At 42.8% G+C, this 15,759-nt stretch overlaps 1 protein-coding gene across 1 annotated transcript; it reads left to right on the top strand.

Annotated features, from left to right (window-relative positions):
- Positions 1–428: 428 nt before the first annotated feature.
- On the top strand, positions 429–15,650 carry TPH1 (tryptophan hydroxylase 1). Its single transcript, XM_063398104.1, has 11 exons — positions 429–1,060; positions 4,680–4,814; positions 5,782–5,965; positions 7,285–7,385; positions 8,052–8,119; positions 9,374–9,570; positions 10,044–10,179; positions 10,680–10,806; positions 11,911–12,006; positions 12,768–12,901; positions 13,226–15,650. Exons 1-11 carry the CDS (start codon positions 992–994, stop codon positions 13,398–13,400), a joined length of 1,422 nt encoding a protein of 473 aa, XP_063254174.1. The 5' UTR covers positions 429–991; the 3' UTR covers positions 13,401–15,650.
- Positions 15,651–15,759: the final 109 nt, after the last annotated feature.

Genomic DNA, 15,759 nt, shown 5'->3' with positions numbered 1-15,759 from the left:
CTCCTTCCCAAGAGACCCCCTAACGTCTCCAAGAGATTATGTTCCCAGGGATCGTGTTGGCTTCTCCTGCTGTGGACCCAAATCCCCTTATCTTAATGTTGCCAAGACTGACCTGAGAAGAGACAGTGAGGATTTGGATTATTGAAGTCTAAAACCCACGAGTTTTTATATTATAAACACATCTAGATGCATGCGGAAAATAAATTACAGCATAAAGGATATGAACACATATAATTTTCTGCTAATGTCGTTATTCTTCCTGTAGGTGCAAGAGGTTTTGAGAAAAGAACTAATATGCTGCCATTTATTTGCACAGCAGAAATGCACTGCTGTTTTTAGTGAAGAGCTCACTACATCTGCTCACTGTGTTCCTCTTTGAGACTAAACCTGCACTGTGTGCTGTCGAGAATGCAGGGGTGTCCATCACTGCTGAGTCCCCCGAAGCCTTGGGGGCCACTTTGCTCAGAGCCCCTCCGCTATGGGCCCAGCCCTCACCACCTCTCACTTCTGATGCAGTGTGCCTTCCCCTTCCCACAGGTAGCGTATGGAGAACTTTACAGGGAGTGCACAAGTGTTGGGAAGCACCTGCGTGGCACGATGGAGGAAGATCCCCCACCCAAATGCTCGCTCCCCTCAGTCCCGTGGTGTGCAAATTTATGTTAACCACAAAACCTCTAGAGTTACCCACAAAAAGTCAGTCTGCTGTGACCCCCCTGGAGTGGCCCTGTCTGGGTGACCGAGGAGGTGTAACTCAGGAGGCGAAGGGCTTCTTCTGGTGCGGGTGCAGTGACGGGGTGTGCAGAAGTGGTGCCTGCGTCCGAGCATCGCTGCTCTGCAGACTGGGCGCACACTGCAGAGTCCACCGCGCCCCTGTCCCCGCTGGGCCGGGCAGCTCTTCCCCCGCCCCCTGCAGCCCTCCCCTCGCCCAGGGCCGGCTCTCCCCCTGCATAAAGCCGGCAGGGCCGGGCGCTGCCCTCAGCCTGCCCCGGCCATGCACCCCGCGCCCCGCAGAGGCGCATCCCTGGAGGCGGCGCCGAGCCCGCGGGACCCCGCCGGGCAGGTGAGGAGCGGGGCGGGCACGGGAGGAGCGGGACGGGCACGGGAGGAACGGGACGGGCACAGGTGAGGGGAGAGGATGGGCACGGGAGGAGCGGGACGGGCACAGGTCAGGGGAGCGGGAGGGGCGCAGGTGAGGAGCGAGACGGGCACGGGAGGAGCGGGACGGGCACAGGTGAGGGGAGCGGGATGGGCACGGGAAGTGCGGGGTGGCATCCTCGCTGCCCGGTCCAGGGATCGTTCCTGGCCTGCGGAGTAAACGCCGCTTTTGTGGAGAGACAGCTCGGGCGCTTCGCTGTTGGTGTTCTCGGAGCGGGGATTTGGGAAAAACGGGAGCTTTCTGGCCCTGGTTCCTTGGAGAGCCGTAATTGGAGAGACGTGGGGTGAGGCTCCTCTGGCGTCGGTGGCAGCGTTCAGTGCTGCTGGGATTGGGATCTAACTGCTGTTTCTGCATAAAGGAGGGGGGAAATCTCCAAGTGTCAATGCAAGTATATGAAATTAAGGTAGAGCAAAAGCAACTTCTGGTGTATCATTGCTTAGGAGAGAGAGGGTGTGACATAGCCCAGAAAAACTCACTCCTGGGTTATTCCACATTATAGTGGCAAATTACTTAGTGCATCAGAGAGGATCAGATAAAAGCAGCACTCACACATTGGCGGCAGTTGCTGACACTGTGCAGTTGATAAAGTCTGTAAAATTCCTTGTGAAGACAAGAATGCGGACAGTAACGGAGTAAGGTTTCATAAAAAATATTGCTTTGCTGTATCCCTCAGATACTTGGAAGCCAACCAAGCTGCTCAGCACAGCTTTTGGTTTGGTGTCTGAGCCCTCTGAGTCTTAGGAAGAACTTTGGGGTGGCTGGAAAATGTAATGTGATATCTAGTTGTCTATCACTCCTAACATCATGTCTTCACCCTGCCCTAGAAGTGTGTCAAAAGAACAACGACAAAGTAAGGCAGGTACTTAAGGGGGAGAGAATATAAAATGCCCATTGACATTTTTTATTAATCATGATTAATGTCAATCAGTACTGATGCCTTTTCAAATCTTTTGAGAAGAATTTTTCATCTTGAATTTATGGTTCTGAAATGTAACTTTTTTAGGCAAATATGTTTGGGTCATTTTAAATCCTAGTTATCCATTAATATAAAGAATTAAAGTACAAAATATACACCCTCATATATCTTTCTCTCTATGAACATCCTTTGGGGAGAGGGAAAAAGGGAAGATAATTGCTATGGGTCCCAAAAAGTGCAATCTTTAACCTGACAGCACCTAATCATCTATCTAAATAAAGGTCTTATGATATCCCTGTGTTTGTGTATTTTCATCAAGGCTGAGTCAGGGTGGTGGGAAATCAGTTAATAATTTGCATCATTAATTAAAAACTTCAATTCAATATTAATTCCCCCTTCACCCTCGAAAAAGCTCAGATGTGTTACCATGCAAAGGAAAAGTGTCAGATTTTATTAGAGTTGAGTTGCTGAGTTACTGATTGAGAATAAAATATAAGTGAAGTGCAGCCATTGGAGGAGAGGGATTGTTTCTGCATTACCACTTTCTCCTGTTGCCTTGCACCCAAATGGTTGCTGCATTACTGTCTTCAGTTCAGTTTTTAATTAAAGCAAAAGATTAGCTCTGGTGTAGGGTTAAATATGTAGATGGTGTGCATTTGGCATTGTAAGCATCTCAATTTCTCTTGTCCAACTTTTAATTTGTAAGTCAGAGGTCATTTCTAGAGCTTAATATAAAAATATTCTATGTTTTGTTGTATTTTCTTCATTGACCTCTTAAACATACAGCTTTGTAGACGCTGTCACCTGATCCTAGACACAGTGTAAGTTGCAGCAGCAAGACACAAAAGAAGAGCATTAGTTTTTGGTGCAGTTTGTCTGTCCCAGCTGTGCACCTCATAACATTGCATGCATCTGTGCCAGATCTCATAAAGGCTGATCCAGGCTTAAGTCAATGATCCTAAATGTGGAGTCAAGCCAACGTGCTGCATATTGGCCTCTTCTACAAACCAGCCCTGCACTTACTGCCTTCAAAGACCACCACCCAACTCTACTTGTAGTGGAGACTTCTTTGCTTCTCCTACAGCAGGATCCTCTGAACAGGATTTGGCTCACACAAATGGCCTCTCTGCACTTGAGGAAACAACCAATGACCTGTATGTAATCGTGGTGTTTGTATCTTTTCATTTTCTGCTTGGTGTGTCTTTGCTCAGTGCCTATTCCTGGCTCTTGTAATCGTGATCTGACACTGAAGTGAGCTGGGAAACCTGCAGGCTGTTCAGCTGAACCTGGACTGGGCTTGCCACACACTTTCAGCTGGAAATTTGATGTCTGGACTCAGGCTGAGGGAGATCCTTGACTTTGGTGGATCAGAAACAGTGTGATGGTCTGACACTGCTTCCTAGGCTCATCATATAGCAGCAGCTATAGAGGTGGGGACCCAGTCAGAAATCCAAATATTTTCATCACATCATTAAATCTGGATACACTGCATAAGGGAATTAATGGAACTGGTGCATTTTGATTACATTTTCATTTTGCTCCTTTCATTTCTGAAAATGTCTCAAAATAGTGATATCTTTAAAAGCTGTGTCAGATCAAAAAATAATTGCAAATAGCAATAATGTGCCTTCATTGTTCCTCTCCTCTTTCTTGCTGACTCATTCAGAAACCTTGCCTTTTATTCTTTCTCCTTTTTTTTTGCAAGGTTTGAAGACATGAGGGAGAGCCTCTGCTCATAAGCCTTGTATTTTTTCTTTACTTTGCATTTTCTCCATTCTTTACTATTTCAGTATTATCTCTATTTATGGCCTGACTACATGTAGCTAAGAATATGATCTGTGATAGCTGCTGATTTCCACACAGTAAGGAGTGTGATCCTTGGTAAGGAACCTTGCCAAACCACATGGTCTTGTCAGCCTGGGATGTCTGAATTTTTCGTGTGTGATTTGGGTGACTATGCCAAGGGTTTGGCACACAAATTAAGGGGATGTGACAGCTGGAGCAGCTTGGCTGTGGTTGATCAGAGTGGGACTGTCTCTTTAGCCAGCAGGTTCTGGTCAGCAAAACATTTTACCTCTGTAGGTTTGTCTCCTTACCCTATGAAAACAGTGTTTTACAGTTATGTAACAAGAGAGAGGCAGTGATTTTTCAGTTCTGATCTACTGAATCCTGATCCATCTTTTCCTACCTATGTCCTCCGGGATTTGGATTATTCTCTTTGCCAGTGTTCACTGAACTTGCTAACAAGAGTTTTGTTGAATGTACTATTTCTGTTGACATCTTATTGCTCCCCTTCCTCCCAGTAGCAATGTAATTATAAACTACATTGAAAACATTTTCTGCATCCTAGGGAATTACTGAAGATGCACATAAAGTCATTCAAAAGAAAAAAAGAAAGATATCTTGGTATTTCAGTCTCTCATAAATTCTAACTGCCTTTAAGTGCCTGACTTTATTTCTACTATTGTGTAATGATTTAATTCATGATTTTCCTTTTGTTGTTGATCATTTAAGGTACAGCATTACCCCAAGACAATCTGAAATGTAAAAACTTACACTTTTTGCACTTCTACCCATTCACACAATTTTTTTTTTGTTTGCATCTAGTTAAATAAGTCAGCTTACACGATGATTGAAGATAACAAAGAGAATGAAGACCACGAAGAAAGAGGGAGGACAGCCATCATTTTTTCCTTGAAGAATGAAGTTGGAGGACTTGTAAAAGCATTAAAACTCTTTCAGGTCTGTATGTTATAATCATATAATCATCACAGCAGCTCTGCATTTTTAAATTACAAGGGTAGTTTTGGAACACACAAGAATCGATTACATCCATTTATTAAGTATGTGATTCTTAACCTGGCTCCCACTCTACATCCAAAATTACCCATGAAGGCAGATGTATGCCTCAGAAATTAGATGATAACTGGCTAAAAATCTTATCTGCACTGACTAAGCACTGAGAGAGGTTTGTCTTTTCCTTTCATGGCAAGAGGATTGGCACTCAATGGTTTTGCTGGGAATAAGAGGTGGTCTGAAGCCCCTGCTGATGGCAGGTAGACACTTGGGCTGTTGATCTGTCCTGTGTTGAGTGCGCTGCCCTTTCACACTGCCCAGGCAGATTGAAGGTGGCAGAGGAGCTGCAATTGCACAGCTGCTGGGCACCTATTTTGTGAGGAATATGTGCAGTGCCACTCTGCTCTGGTGTGTGGCCCTGCAGGTTTTAGCCTGGGGTTTTCTCAGTGTTCCTAATATAAAACACATGATTAAATAATTTTTCAGATTAAAGAAAAGTGAAACTGATGCCCTGAAAACTGCAGCTTTTAAATCCCTTGCTTGCTTGTGAGATAATTATATATGGTGACTTGATTGGCGTTTTGGTGAGTTTTGCTAATCAGCTTCCTAGGGGAAGGAGGAAAGAAAAAGGTCTATGAATTTAAACCTCCTGACTGTGTCTTTATGTGCTTCCTTGAATGTAAATCAAACTGAAAGAACACAGGTTCACTTTAATTTTCTTCTGAATAGAAAATCAAACCTTTTCACCCCTTCAATAAGCAAACTGCTATCAAAGAGATCCAATTAACTAAAATAGCTTCATAGAGGTGGTGAATAGTTCATGGCAGTAGAATATTAGTTTGTAAAACTATTTTAACTTTTAGTCAATTGTTTTTAGCCTATCTCTTTGAGAACATTATTTCTTACTAAACAGGAGAAGCATGTAAATCTGGTACACATTGAGTCACGGAAGTCCAAGAGACGAAATTCTGAGTTCGAGATCTTTGTGGACTGTGACAGTAACAGGGAACAACTGAATGAGATCTTCCAGCTCCTGAAATCCCACGTCAACGTTGTCTCTGTGAGCCCAACAGAGTATTTCAATGTCCAGGGAGATGGTAGGTACAAAAGGCCGTTGTGGTGAAAATGCACTTCCACTTGTGTTGGTTTGAAATCTTTTTGTGGTTGTCCACACCTGCACTTGTGTAGTGTCTTCAGGCACCTGCTACCAGGTACCTGTTTCTGTGTTAGGTGTGAGTGTGGTCTGGCTGTCACCTGGGGGTTCAGGCTGTTTCAGGCTGCTACAAACTGCATGTCTGCTGCCTGTGCTCCTGTGCCTTCCCAGCACAGCCCAGCTGCTGCCAGAGGGAGTCCTGCATCCGTGCAGGTCAAAGCAGGCAAAGTCTGAGTGCAGGGCTCGAGTACACCATGATGGCAGAGGTGTAATACTGACAGATCCCAGTTCAGACACTGGGGAGAGTGGAAGATGGATTCTGCAGTTTTCTCATTTAGTTCTTGATTTTGTTGTCTTTTTTTACCCACTTTAAATCGTAACTGGCTACTTATATTAGTATAACAGAGGCGCCTTTTATCTTTAAATACTACACTTTGTGTTTACCTTTACTTTTAATTTAAGAGATTCCCAAAGTTCAGAGCAGTCACACGTATTTCTCAGTCATTATGCTTGGGAAGGAGAGATCTGGAGTTCTTGGATAAAATGGCTTACTTTAGCCCTAAGTAAGGGGAAATTCAATCTAAACAGTCTCCTGGCCTTTTTAAGTAAACTGAAGAGCACCGAGGCAGAAAAATAGTGTATTACTGCTCTGCCATGGGCTTGGCAAAAAAACTCTCTTGGGCTAAAAATAATCCCAAAGCAGTTGGTAGAAAAACTGTAATGATGCACCTCTCTCAGGCAGCGGGGTCTCCTGTTCCTCTTCCTCCCCAGACCTCTCAAGGCAAAGCTGTATGCTTCCCACGTACGTAACCATGGAGAAACAGCCATTTCCCATGGTCAGTAAAACAGGATGAGAGGACTCTAACCTGCTCCCACTCTGCCCAGGGACCACAGGCAAATTGCTTCTGTTCTCCTTTGCACCCTTTGTAGCCTACAAGATTCCCAGCAGCTGTACACAGGGAAACCTGGTCACCATGGGATCCTCTAGCTGCTACTCTAACTACAGCAGAGAGACCCACATTAACTTCCCTTCCCAGAGGCTCTGGAGCTGGCTGTGCTCTGCAGGCAGACTGTGGCAGTGACCGGGGAGGAAGTGTGAGCTGGAGGCTGCTGCCAGATAGGCAGAGGACTCCCTTGTCTTATTCATGCCCCTTTAATTTATAGAGTGAGCTGTAACCACCATAGCTGTCCTTGAAAGTAGCGCTTCCTCCCTCGGCGTGCTCGGCGTTATTAATAACCTTGTGGATTCCATGCCTTCCCTAGACATGGAGAATGTTCCCTGGTTTCCCAAGAAGATCTCAGATTTGGATAAGTGTGCAAACCGGGTGCTGATGTACGGGTCTGACTTGGATGCCGACCATCCTGTAAGTACTTTGCCCTCCCTGCCCCCAGTCCATATCTGGAAAGATACTTTGTGGAGCTGACCTAAAAAAACTGCAGCTTTTCCTCCTCCCTCTCCTCTCCCTCAATGATGTCTCTGGGGGTCTGAGCACCTTCTCTTGGAGATTTCATGTCTCTTTCTTTGTTAACAGAAGACTGACTTCATTCAGTTCCTGTGCTTTTCTGCAGGGCTTACTTGTGCAAGATCTCCAGGTCTGGGCCTTGAGTGGTCACATACAAATTAAAGAAGCTAAAAAAAGCTATTTTGAGGCAGGCTTTCTTCCTCCTCTTTCTTTCTTCCTTACTGGAGAAACCAAAATGGTATTTGGGCACTGAAAATGGGCAATTTGTTCTGTAATTCTGAATAATCATGAAAGTGAAAAACTTTGTATAAATACTGATACAACTAAAATGAATCCTTCTCTACGGAATATATAGTTGCATAAACCAGCTGATTCCTATGTTGGAGTGTTTGCTTAGTTCACATCTATTAAACATTTCAGACTATGGCTATGAGTTTTCTGCCCTCTCCTTTCATTCTTACACATCATACTTTTCTATTCTCCAGCTGAAGAAATGTCATGTGTCTTGTTTTAAATGGATTGATTTACTATGGCTTGGAAACTCATGTTTTCCTTTCTCCCCACCAGGGTTTCAAAGACAATGTTTATCGCAAGAGGCGAAAATATTTTGCAGACCTGGCTATGAACTACCAACAGTAAGCTTGAATTCTTCCAAAAGAAGCCTTCTGGGTGCTTTGAAATAACAGCAGAGTGGACTGTGAGGAGCTCACCTTCCTGAGCTCAGATCAGGCTGAGACATGCAGGTTCAACTCAGGAATCAGAGCCGAGGAGGGGAAGGGAAGGGAGATGTCAGGCAAGATGAGGAGGTAGATCGAGGCAGCTCTGGTCAGTCTGAGGCCGTGTGGCTTTGCCAGCTGCTCTGCAAAGCAGAGGCAGGGGAGGAAAATCCCAATATACAGCCTAGCGACCACTGAGAGTCAACTTTCTGAGAAAATGTTAATACTTCAATTTTCTTTTCTGGTTCAAACTAGCATGTGTGATGTGTAGATAAGAGGTTTTCTGTGAAAAGAAATTCTAAGAGCTTCTGTCTTTAGAGATGCTTCTTGGTGGGGGATGGAACTCTTAAACCAGTACGACTTTCACAACTCTGTGCTGTAAATTCTTTCTAAATGTGATTTTCATGTGGCCTGATTGAATTTAGGTGTCAAGTTACTCAACTGAAAATTACCTAGAAAAGGTCTGTATTTAGAATTCTATTGCACAGTATGTTTAATGCAACTGGTTACTACAGTCCTGAGCTGATTATTGTTAATGTGTTATTGACAGAGATTCCCTTGGGAAAGCATTTTCCATGCAGTTCCCTCACTGGCAGTGGCAACACAGTGTAACACTGGCCTTGCCATAATATACTTTATTCAGGGTTCTGAGGACTATATAGAAAGAGAGACTAAAATGAATATGCTCAGACAGGCATCTGTCTCCTTTGCACAGAAGCATGATCTTTACCTGATGTGTACAGTTAGCTACTGTCACACAATATGTTGTTAATTTAGGGAATTCTCTTTTCCTAAAAAAGAAGGGTAATGGAAAATAATTTCAGACTTAGAAATCCAACACTGAAAAGGATGTGTTATCAGCTCCTGAATCTGTGAAGAGATTATGTCGATATTTTAAACCTTACTCTTGGCATTAAACAATTAAGAAACTGTTTACAGAACCAACATTTTAAGTGAGGTCAGTGCAAAGATTCCTGACAACTGGTTAAAGTGAAAAAAAGGCAAGTCCTTAGACTAAGAGATTTTCAGGACAGACCAGATCTCACTGTGTATTTGACAGTCTAATGCCAGGTGTCACGTTTGTACAGGTGTTAAATACTAATAGTAGGTAAATGAGTCACCGCTTACTAGCCATTTACCAAGGAATATTCTTTCTTTCTCTTCTCCTTGCAGTGGTGACCCAATTCCCAAGATTGAATTCACTGAGGAGGAGATCAAGACTTGGGGGACTGTGTACCGAGAGCTTAACAATCTTTACCCAACTTATGCCTGCAGAGAGTACCTTAAAAACCTACCCTTGCTCACCAAACACTGTGGGTACAGGGAAGACAATATCCCCCAGCTGGAAGATGTGTCCCGCTTCCTGAAAGGTAATGTGCTGGTTTTTTAAATTTTCTAATTTTCAAAATAAACGGAGGTCAACTGCAAATCCCACTGTTTTGTGGGCACAAGGAAACATCCTTGGTGACTTGTATTCATTCTGATCGCTTAAGAGGCCTTTTGGCCATCTGTGTTTTAACATATTGCATCTTCAATGCACGCAGTGACATTTGAGGGGCAGTGTCTGAAATGGTTGTTAGGATTGGCTAAGGAGGATACCTGGCTGTATTGATGACTCTAGGTATGGAATCTTAGGAAATCCATTGGCACAGAGGTAGGGACATTTAAATAAAAAAATTACTAATTCCCAAGCTTATGCCTAATTTTTCTAATTGTGCCTCATTCTCTCATGTGCTTTTGAGCCAAGGTAGACGCGTGGCTGTCACCTCAGTTCCAGGAGGAAGGCTGACGAAGTTGTGCATCCTGTGCCAAACTAATACACAGTTTCTCTGTTCGCTTGCAGAGCGCACAGGCTTCACCATCCGCCCCGTTGCTGGATATCTGTCGCCCAGAGACTTCTTGGCAGGATTAGCATTCCGAGTCTTTCACTGCACTCAATATGTCAGACACAGCTCGGACCCTCTCTATACACCAGAGCCGTGAGTCATTCATCTTGTGGTAGAATTTGAGAGAAAGTTTTCAATCTTACTTGCCCAGAGCTGAGTTACTTAAAAGCTGTTCAAGAACACCAGCATAAAACTTATTTTTAAGGTGCTGAAGACTCAGCCTTCATGCTGAATGTAATGAAGTTACAGCATGCTGAACTGCCACCTTCATAAGTGCAGGATTTTCAGAAGTACAGCATGTTATTGGAGATCTCTTACTGATATCACTGTCTGCAGTTACTTTAATATCCAGTTGCCTTACAAATGGGGAGCTCAGACCTTAATTTTAGGCACCTGCCTTTGAAAATCTTATTTTATGCACTTTATATAGGATTGGTATAGTTTGCTCGGTGCTTTCAGAGAAATGGGTGACACTTTTCTGTCTTTTGAGTAATAAAGTTTAATGGAAGCCATTGTATCTGTTCAGCAATGCTGCTTTTTCACCTTGTCACAAAGACAAATCATGACATTTCTTGTCTTGTTTCTTTTTCCAGTGACACATGCCATGAGCTCCTAGGCCATGTCCCTCTTTTGGCTGAACCCAGTTTTGCTCAGTTCTCCCAGGAAATTGGTCTTGCATCACTTGGGGCATCAGATGAGGCTGTCCAAAAACTGGCAACGGTGAGTGTTTGAGTGCCCGGGGATTCCATCAAAAGCTTTGTGCTTTAGTAGGCTGATCCCACTAGGCCATAGAATAAATTTGGAGCTTCATGTCAATGTTAGCCACATCAGCTGCTACATCTGTGTGTTTCACTAGTCCCTGGATTTTAAAGCATGAAAAAATTTTCCATGCTAAGAAAAAAACCCACTTAAAAGTGAGATGACTGGTATTTTTCTTTATTCTACTGTCAAGTAATGGTTCAGCTTCTAGTGGTAGATTACTTCTTGCAGACTGAAATTTTATGGTATGTTTCTTTCAGACAAAGTCTTCTTTCTTCTGGGAACATGATTCAATGATTTGAAAGTGTTCTATTTCTTTAATGTCTAGAATTAATTGAAATTATATAGTATTGAATGTGGTGAGTGCTAGCATTAGATACTTTTCAGTCAAGAAATTCAAATAATATAAACTAAATTTCCTGGATATCAGTCTCTGGATGCCATGGTAAGAGTATTTTAAGATTAAAAGTAAAATTAGATGAAAAATAATTGGTGCTAGTTATGCAAGAACTAGCTTGCCAAATTTTAAAATTTCTTTTCCCATCTCATGTAGCTAGTGGTAAAACTTTTGTACTACCTTCGGTGTGAACAGAACTAAGACATCTATGAAAACAGTGCTCCTTCCTGTATAGCTGCAGAATTCCTGAAATTCAGCAAACCGAATGCCTTGAATTTTACAGCATACTAAGCAAATGAAAAACAAACTTCAGTGGGCTGTTCTCACTCACTCAGAGATCCTCTCTATCCAGTGTTCGTTTTAGACTGAGGCTGTGATTTCATGTCAGTATTCCTCAAAACAGATTTACACCTCAATGTTTGCACTGGCATTAGCATCTTCTGGCCCAGTTGGGTGATCCCACCTTTCTTATGAGAAACATGTAATCCTGTGGTTCTTCATCCTTCCATTCTGGCTTTACTCCTCTTTAAATACCTGAGGATAACTGAGTGACAACTATCTTTTATTTGCAACTATTTGATGCTACCTACAAATAGGAATGCTCCCATCTAGTTCATCACAGCATCTTTGATGAAGGCTGAATTGTTTTACATCTTTCTATGTTTCAGTGCTACTTCTTCACGGTAGAGTTTGGCTTGTGCAAGCAAGAGGGTCAGCTACGAGTTTATGGGGCTGGCTTGCTCTCTTCGATTAGTGAGCTCAAGGTAAGAATGGCTACTATGGATGCTGACAATTGGTCTGAATTTAGGCATCAGGCAGCAGCAGCAGTGTCTGTGAAATCATTCACATAATACCTTCACACATAATACCTTTCCCAGGCCTGAGAAAGTGGCCTGGGAAAAATAAAGGAGGAACCATATCAGTCCTTGGGAAGTGAAAACCATCAGCAGGTGGTGTTTTTCCAACATGTTTACTGGCAAAAGGTGTTTACAAAAGGGTGTGGACTCTAAGGACCAATACTGTTCATTATACCTAGGTACTCTATAAAAGAGAATTTAGAAGAATAAAGATTGCTCTCATTTTATCGAGAGACATGTTGTTATTTCTAGGCTGTCCAAAAACCATAACGACAGCCTACTACTTGTTTGCCTCTTTTCTTTGTAACTCATTGCCACTGTTTTTCCCTGCTTTTCATGAAGTACAATTTCTTGATGTTGCCATCCAGGTAAGTATTTTCAGATTAAAGGTTTGTTGGTTTAACCAGATTCTGAAAATATGCTCTTGTTTATACACAAGCCTCGTGTCTGTGGAGTCCCTTATCTCACCCAGACTGGCAGAATATGACCATTCAGAATAATTCAGTCTGTCAGGCTTTAATCACTGTTCATCTGCAGATAAAAATTTTAAGATGTGATGCATTAAAATCATCTTACATAATCCTTTTCATTCACTTTATCACATGTCATCTTCCTCCTGGATTCTCTGGATGGTGATGTTCCCCTGACCCATGATAACACGTTACCAGCACTCACTCTCTGACAGCGCCAGAGTCAAGCCTTTTGATCCAAAGGTCACCTGCAAGCAAGAATGTCTCATTACAACTTTCCAGGAGGTTTACTTTGTTTCCGAAAGTTTTGAAGAAGCAAAGGAAAAGATGAGGTACAGATTCTGTCCCCCTCCCTGCCCCTCCTTCTTTTTATAAAAGCAGATTTGGTTTTATATATCTCTTAGCAGCACCAACCCCTTTTTAGCCTTATCACAGTTTTGTAACTATTTTTCACAGTATAGGAATTTTGGTTGGTATTTTCTTGATCTTTCAGGTGCTGGGTGGAAGACATATAACAACTAGGACTATTTTTAAGTAGTTTAGAAAAGTGGGTATTGATACTGGCTGCATACGGAGAATGCATTTGTGGTTTATGTCTTGTTTATAACACCCTCTTTTGGCTATAACACACTCTTTTTTTTTTTTCACCTCAATAGAGAGTTTGCAAAAACCATCAAGCGGCCCTTTGGGGTGAAGTACAACCCCTACACTCAGAGTGTGCAGATCCTGAAGGACACGAAAAGCATCGCCAGCGTGGTGAATGAGCTGCGCCATGAGCTGGACATTGTCAGCGATGCCCTCAGCAAGATGGGCAAGCAGCTGGAAGTTTAACACCCTCCCAATACTGTGGTGCAAGCCAGTTCTTCCCTTTTCCCCACTGGTTTCTTTCTAGGCATATAACGTGTTGCATGCAGAACTCAGTCCTTTACACATGGAAGAGTGAATGGTCCATTAGAATATAACGATTTTATCTTGTTGCTCTCCATAAATTTCCTCACATAAATGCATTCCTCCATCCCCCTTAGGTAAAAAAGGCCCAGAGTTGCCTTTTAAAACCTGTAGGGGAGTAGAGAAATTAGACTGGAGAAAAAGTGTGGTCTGTGGATCAGGGCTGGGATCAAATGATGCAGGAAGTGGCTTATGAGGCAAAAATGGAGTAATTGACCCTAGGGAGAATTCAATTTCTGAGTCCAGCAGTCTATGCTACTGATTGTATAGAGCTGAAGACTTGACAGCGCAGAAGCTGTGCTAATTCAGTGTTTCTAAGTCTGGGCTACCAAGTTTGAAACCTGAATGATTACAATGCAGGCATCAGGACACAAATAGCTGCAGGTTCCACATGAAAAAAGGGAGGGGTCAAATCTTGCTTTCAAAGGGATTATTCTTGCCACGAAGAGTTGCAAATGTGCTGTTTGGCATGCTTCTTGTATAAGGCAGAGAAAGAGCTGTTGCATTAAATCCTAATTATGTTTATTTTAAGCAATTTGCTACTGGCTAGGAGTCAAAATTTTTGTTGCTGTGCTTGATATTACACCTGAGGGAAGACCTTTCCTTACAGAGACATCGTTTGCCTTTTTCCTGATTGAATTTACCAAAAAATACAGCAAGCCACCAAGCATTGAATTAGCATAAAGCCTAAAACCATTTCCAAATGGCAACTTCATATTAAAAATAGTTGAATTGGCTCTAAAATAACATCTAAGTTTAAAATAATACCCAAAGCTCATAGACCAGTGGGCTTTATGTAAAAATAAATATTCTGTTGATTGCTCAGTCACTTTTTTGACCTTTGCAAGCTGCACAAATATACGTTTAGTTTCCTCTTTACCTGACCTGAACACCTTCATTCCCTGTCAATCAAACTGTAACTGATACTGAAAGGCCCAAGCATTTTACAGGAATTCTGTGACTGTGAAGGCAACAAACAACCTTGTAGTGCAAAGTATAGCTGATTCCAAAGAGCACACCAGAAGTGTTGGGAAGCAGTGTCCTGCTGAGTTGTCTGCATTGCACAGTAGCAAACTTGCCTGTGTGGAGGGTCCCACAGTTCCACGCACCCTGCAGAGCTGTGCAAAGCTGCTGCTGGCCTGGGCACGTGTGCAGGACGTGAGACATTCAAGTGGGAAATCTGTGATGTGCAGGGTGTATTTAATAGCACCCTATTTTTTCATATGTAGATCTTATCAGGAAATCCAGAAAGCATGCTGGAAGAATGGTCTGAAATCTTAAATGCAGTGGAGATGCTAGAACTTGAAAGGACTTTCATGAAACTTCTGTGCTTCAAAATTAGCTTGAGTTTCATCTGCTTTTAGTAGGACACTTCTGCTCCATAAGCAATTGCCAGGTCAACCCTTCCAAGAATAGTCACTGTTTAAATCAAGACTAGATAGTTTTTTTCTGTGGCTATAGACCCACTATAACTTTGTTTTAAAGAGCATTTCAGATGTATGGTCTACAACATTTATGGCTTACATTACACTTCATTTAAAAATAGATTTTAGGAACTTTGTCTTTCTAAAGAAGAAACCTATGTGAGTAGTAAGGGAGGATCTGTTTTGTCTGCTTCTGTGATAACAGTTCATGTTCGGCTATAGTTTTAACAACATTGGATTTATGATGTTGAAATATGCATAGGTCTGTGTTACTTCAAGCTTTGTCTGAACTATGTATACGTTTCAAGTAGGAGTTCTTGAACTTGTTAAATTAGCAGCTACTTTCAAATACTTCGTAAAAACAGCAGCTGTATCTTTACTTGCATTTGTGTAGCAAAAGAAAAAGTAAACTGCCAGAAGTAATACCGAGAGGTTGCACTTCCACGGCACTAACAACGCGTATGTTTGGCTTCACCCATCCAAACCTTCTGTAAAATGTTGATAATTTCAGTACTTTAAACCATTGTTGAGGCTTAAATGTCAACGAAATAAAGGAGTTGCTGGTAATTGTCAGAAGCACCCAAGGCCCTTGCTTCGGCACCAGGAAGGCTGATGTGTTTACACTGAGGGTGCCGGTGTGGGTGCTGACGCCTTTGCAATGGGTGCCGGTGTCTCCACGGCCTCTGGCAGCAGGCTTGCTGCAGAGCCCCCACAGCTCGGCTCCTGACACACACACTGCCCCGCACCGCCTGAGCGCTGAGATTTGGGCTAAAACACCAAGGACGGGGGGGATATATGGTAGGCGGTTCGGGAAGGCT

The sequence above is a fragment of the Prinia subflava genome, chromosome 5 (genome assembly GCF_021018805.1).
Source record: "Prinia subflava isolate CZ2003 ecotype Zambia chromosome 5, Cam_Psub_1.2, whole genome shotgun sequence".
NCBI classification, from domain to species: Eukaryota; Metazoa; Chordata; class Aves; order Passeriformes; family Cisticolidae; genus Prinia; species Prinia subflava.
Note: the sequence above shows the minus strand (reverse complement) of the source record. Positions and strands in the feature narration are given on the sequence as shown.

Coding starts and splice junctions, on each gene's coding strand:
- TPH1 (XM_063398104.1), top strand. CDS start 992: ATGCACCCCGCGCCCCGCAGAGGCGCATCCCTGGAGGCGGCGCCGAGC. Junction 7,386..8,051: donor ACTTGGATGCCGACCATCCT/GTAAGTACTTTG, acceptor TCTCCCCACCAG/GGTTTCAAAGACAATGTTTA. Junction 9,571..10,043: donor TGTGTCCCGCTTCCTGAAAG/GTAATGTGCTGG, acceptor GTTCGCTTGCAG/AGCGCACAGGCTTCACCATC.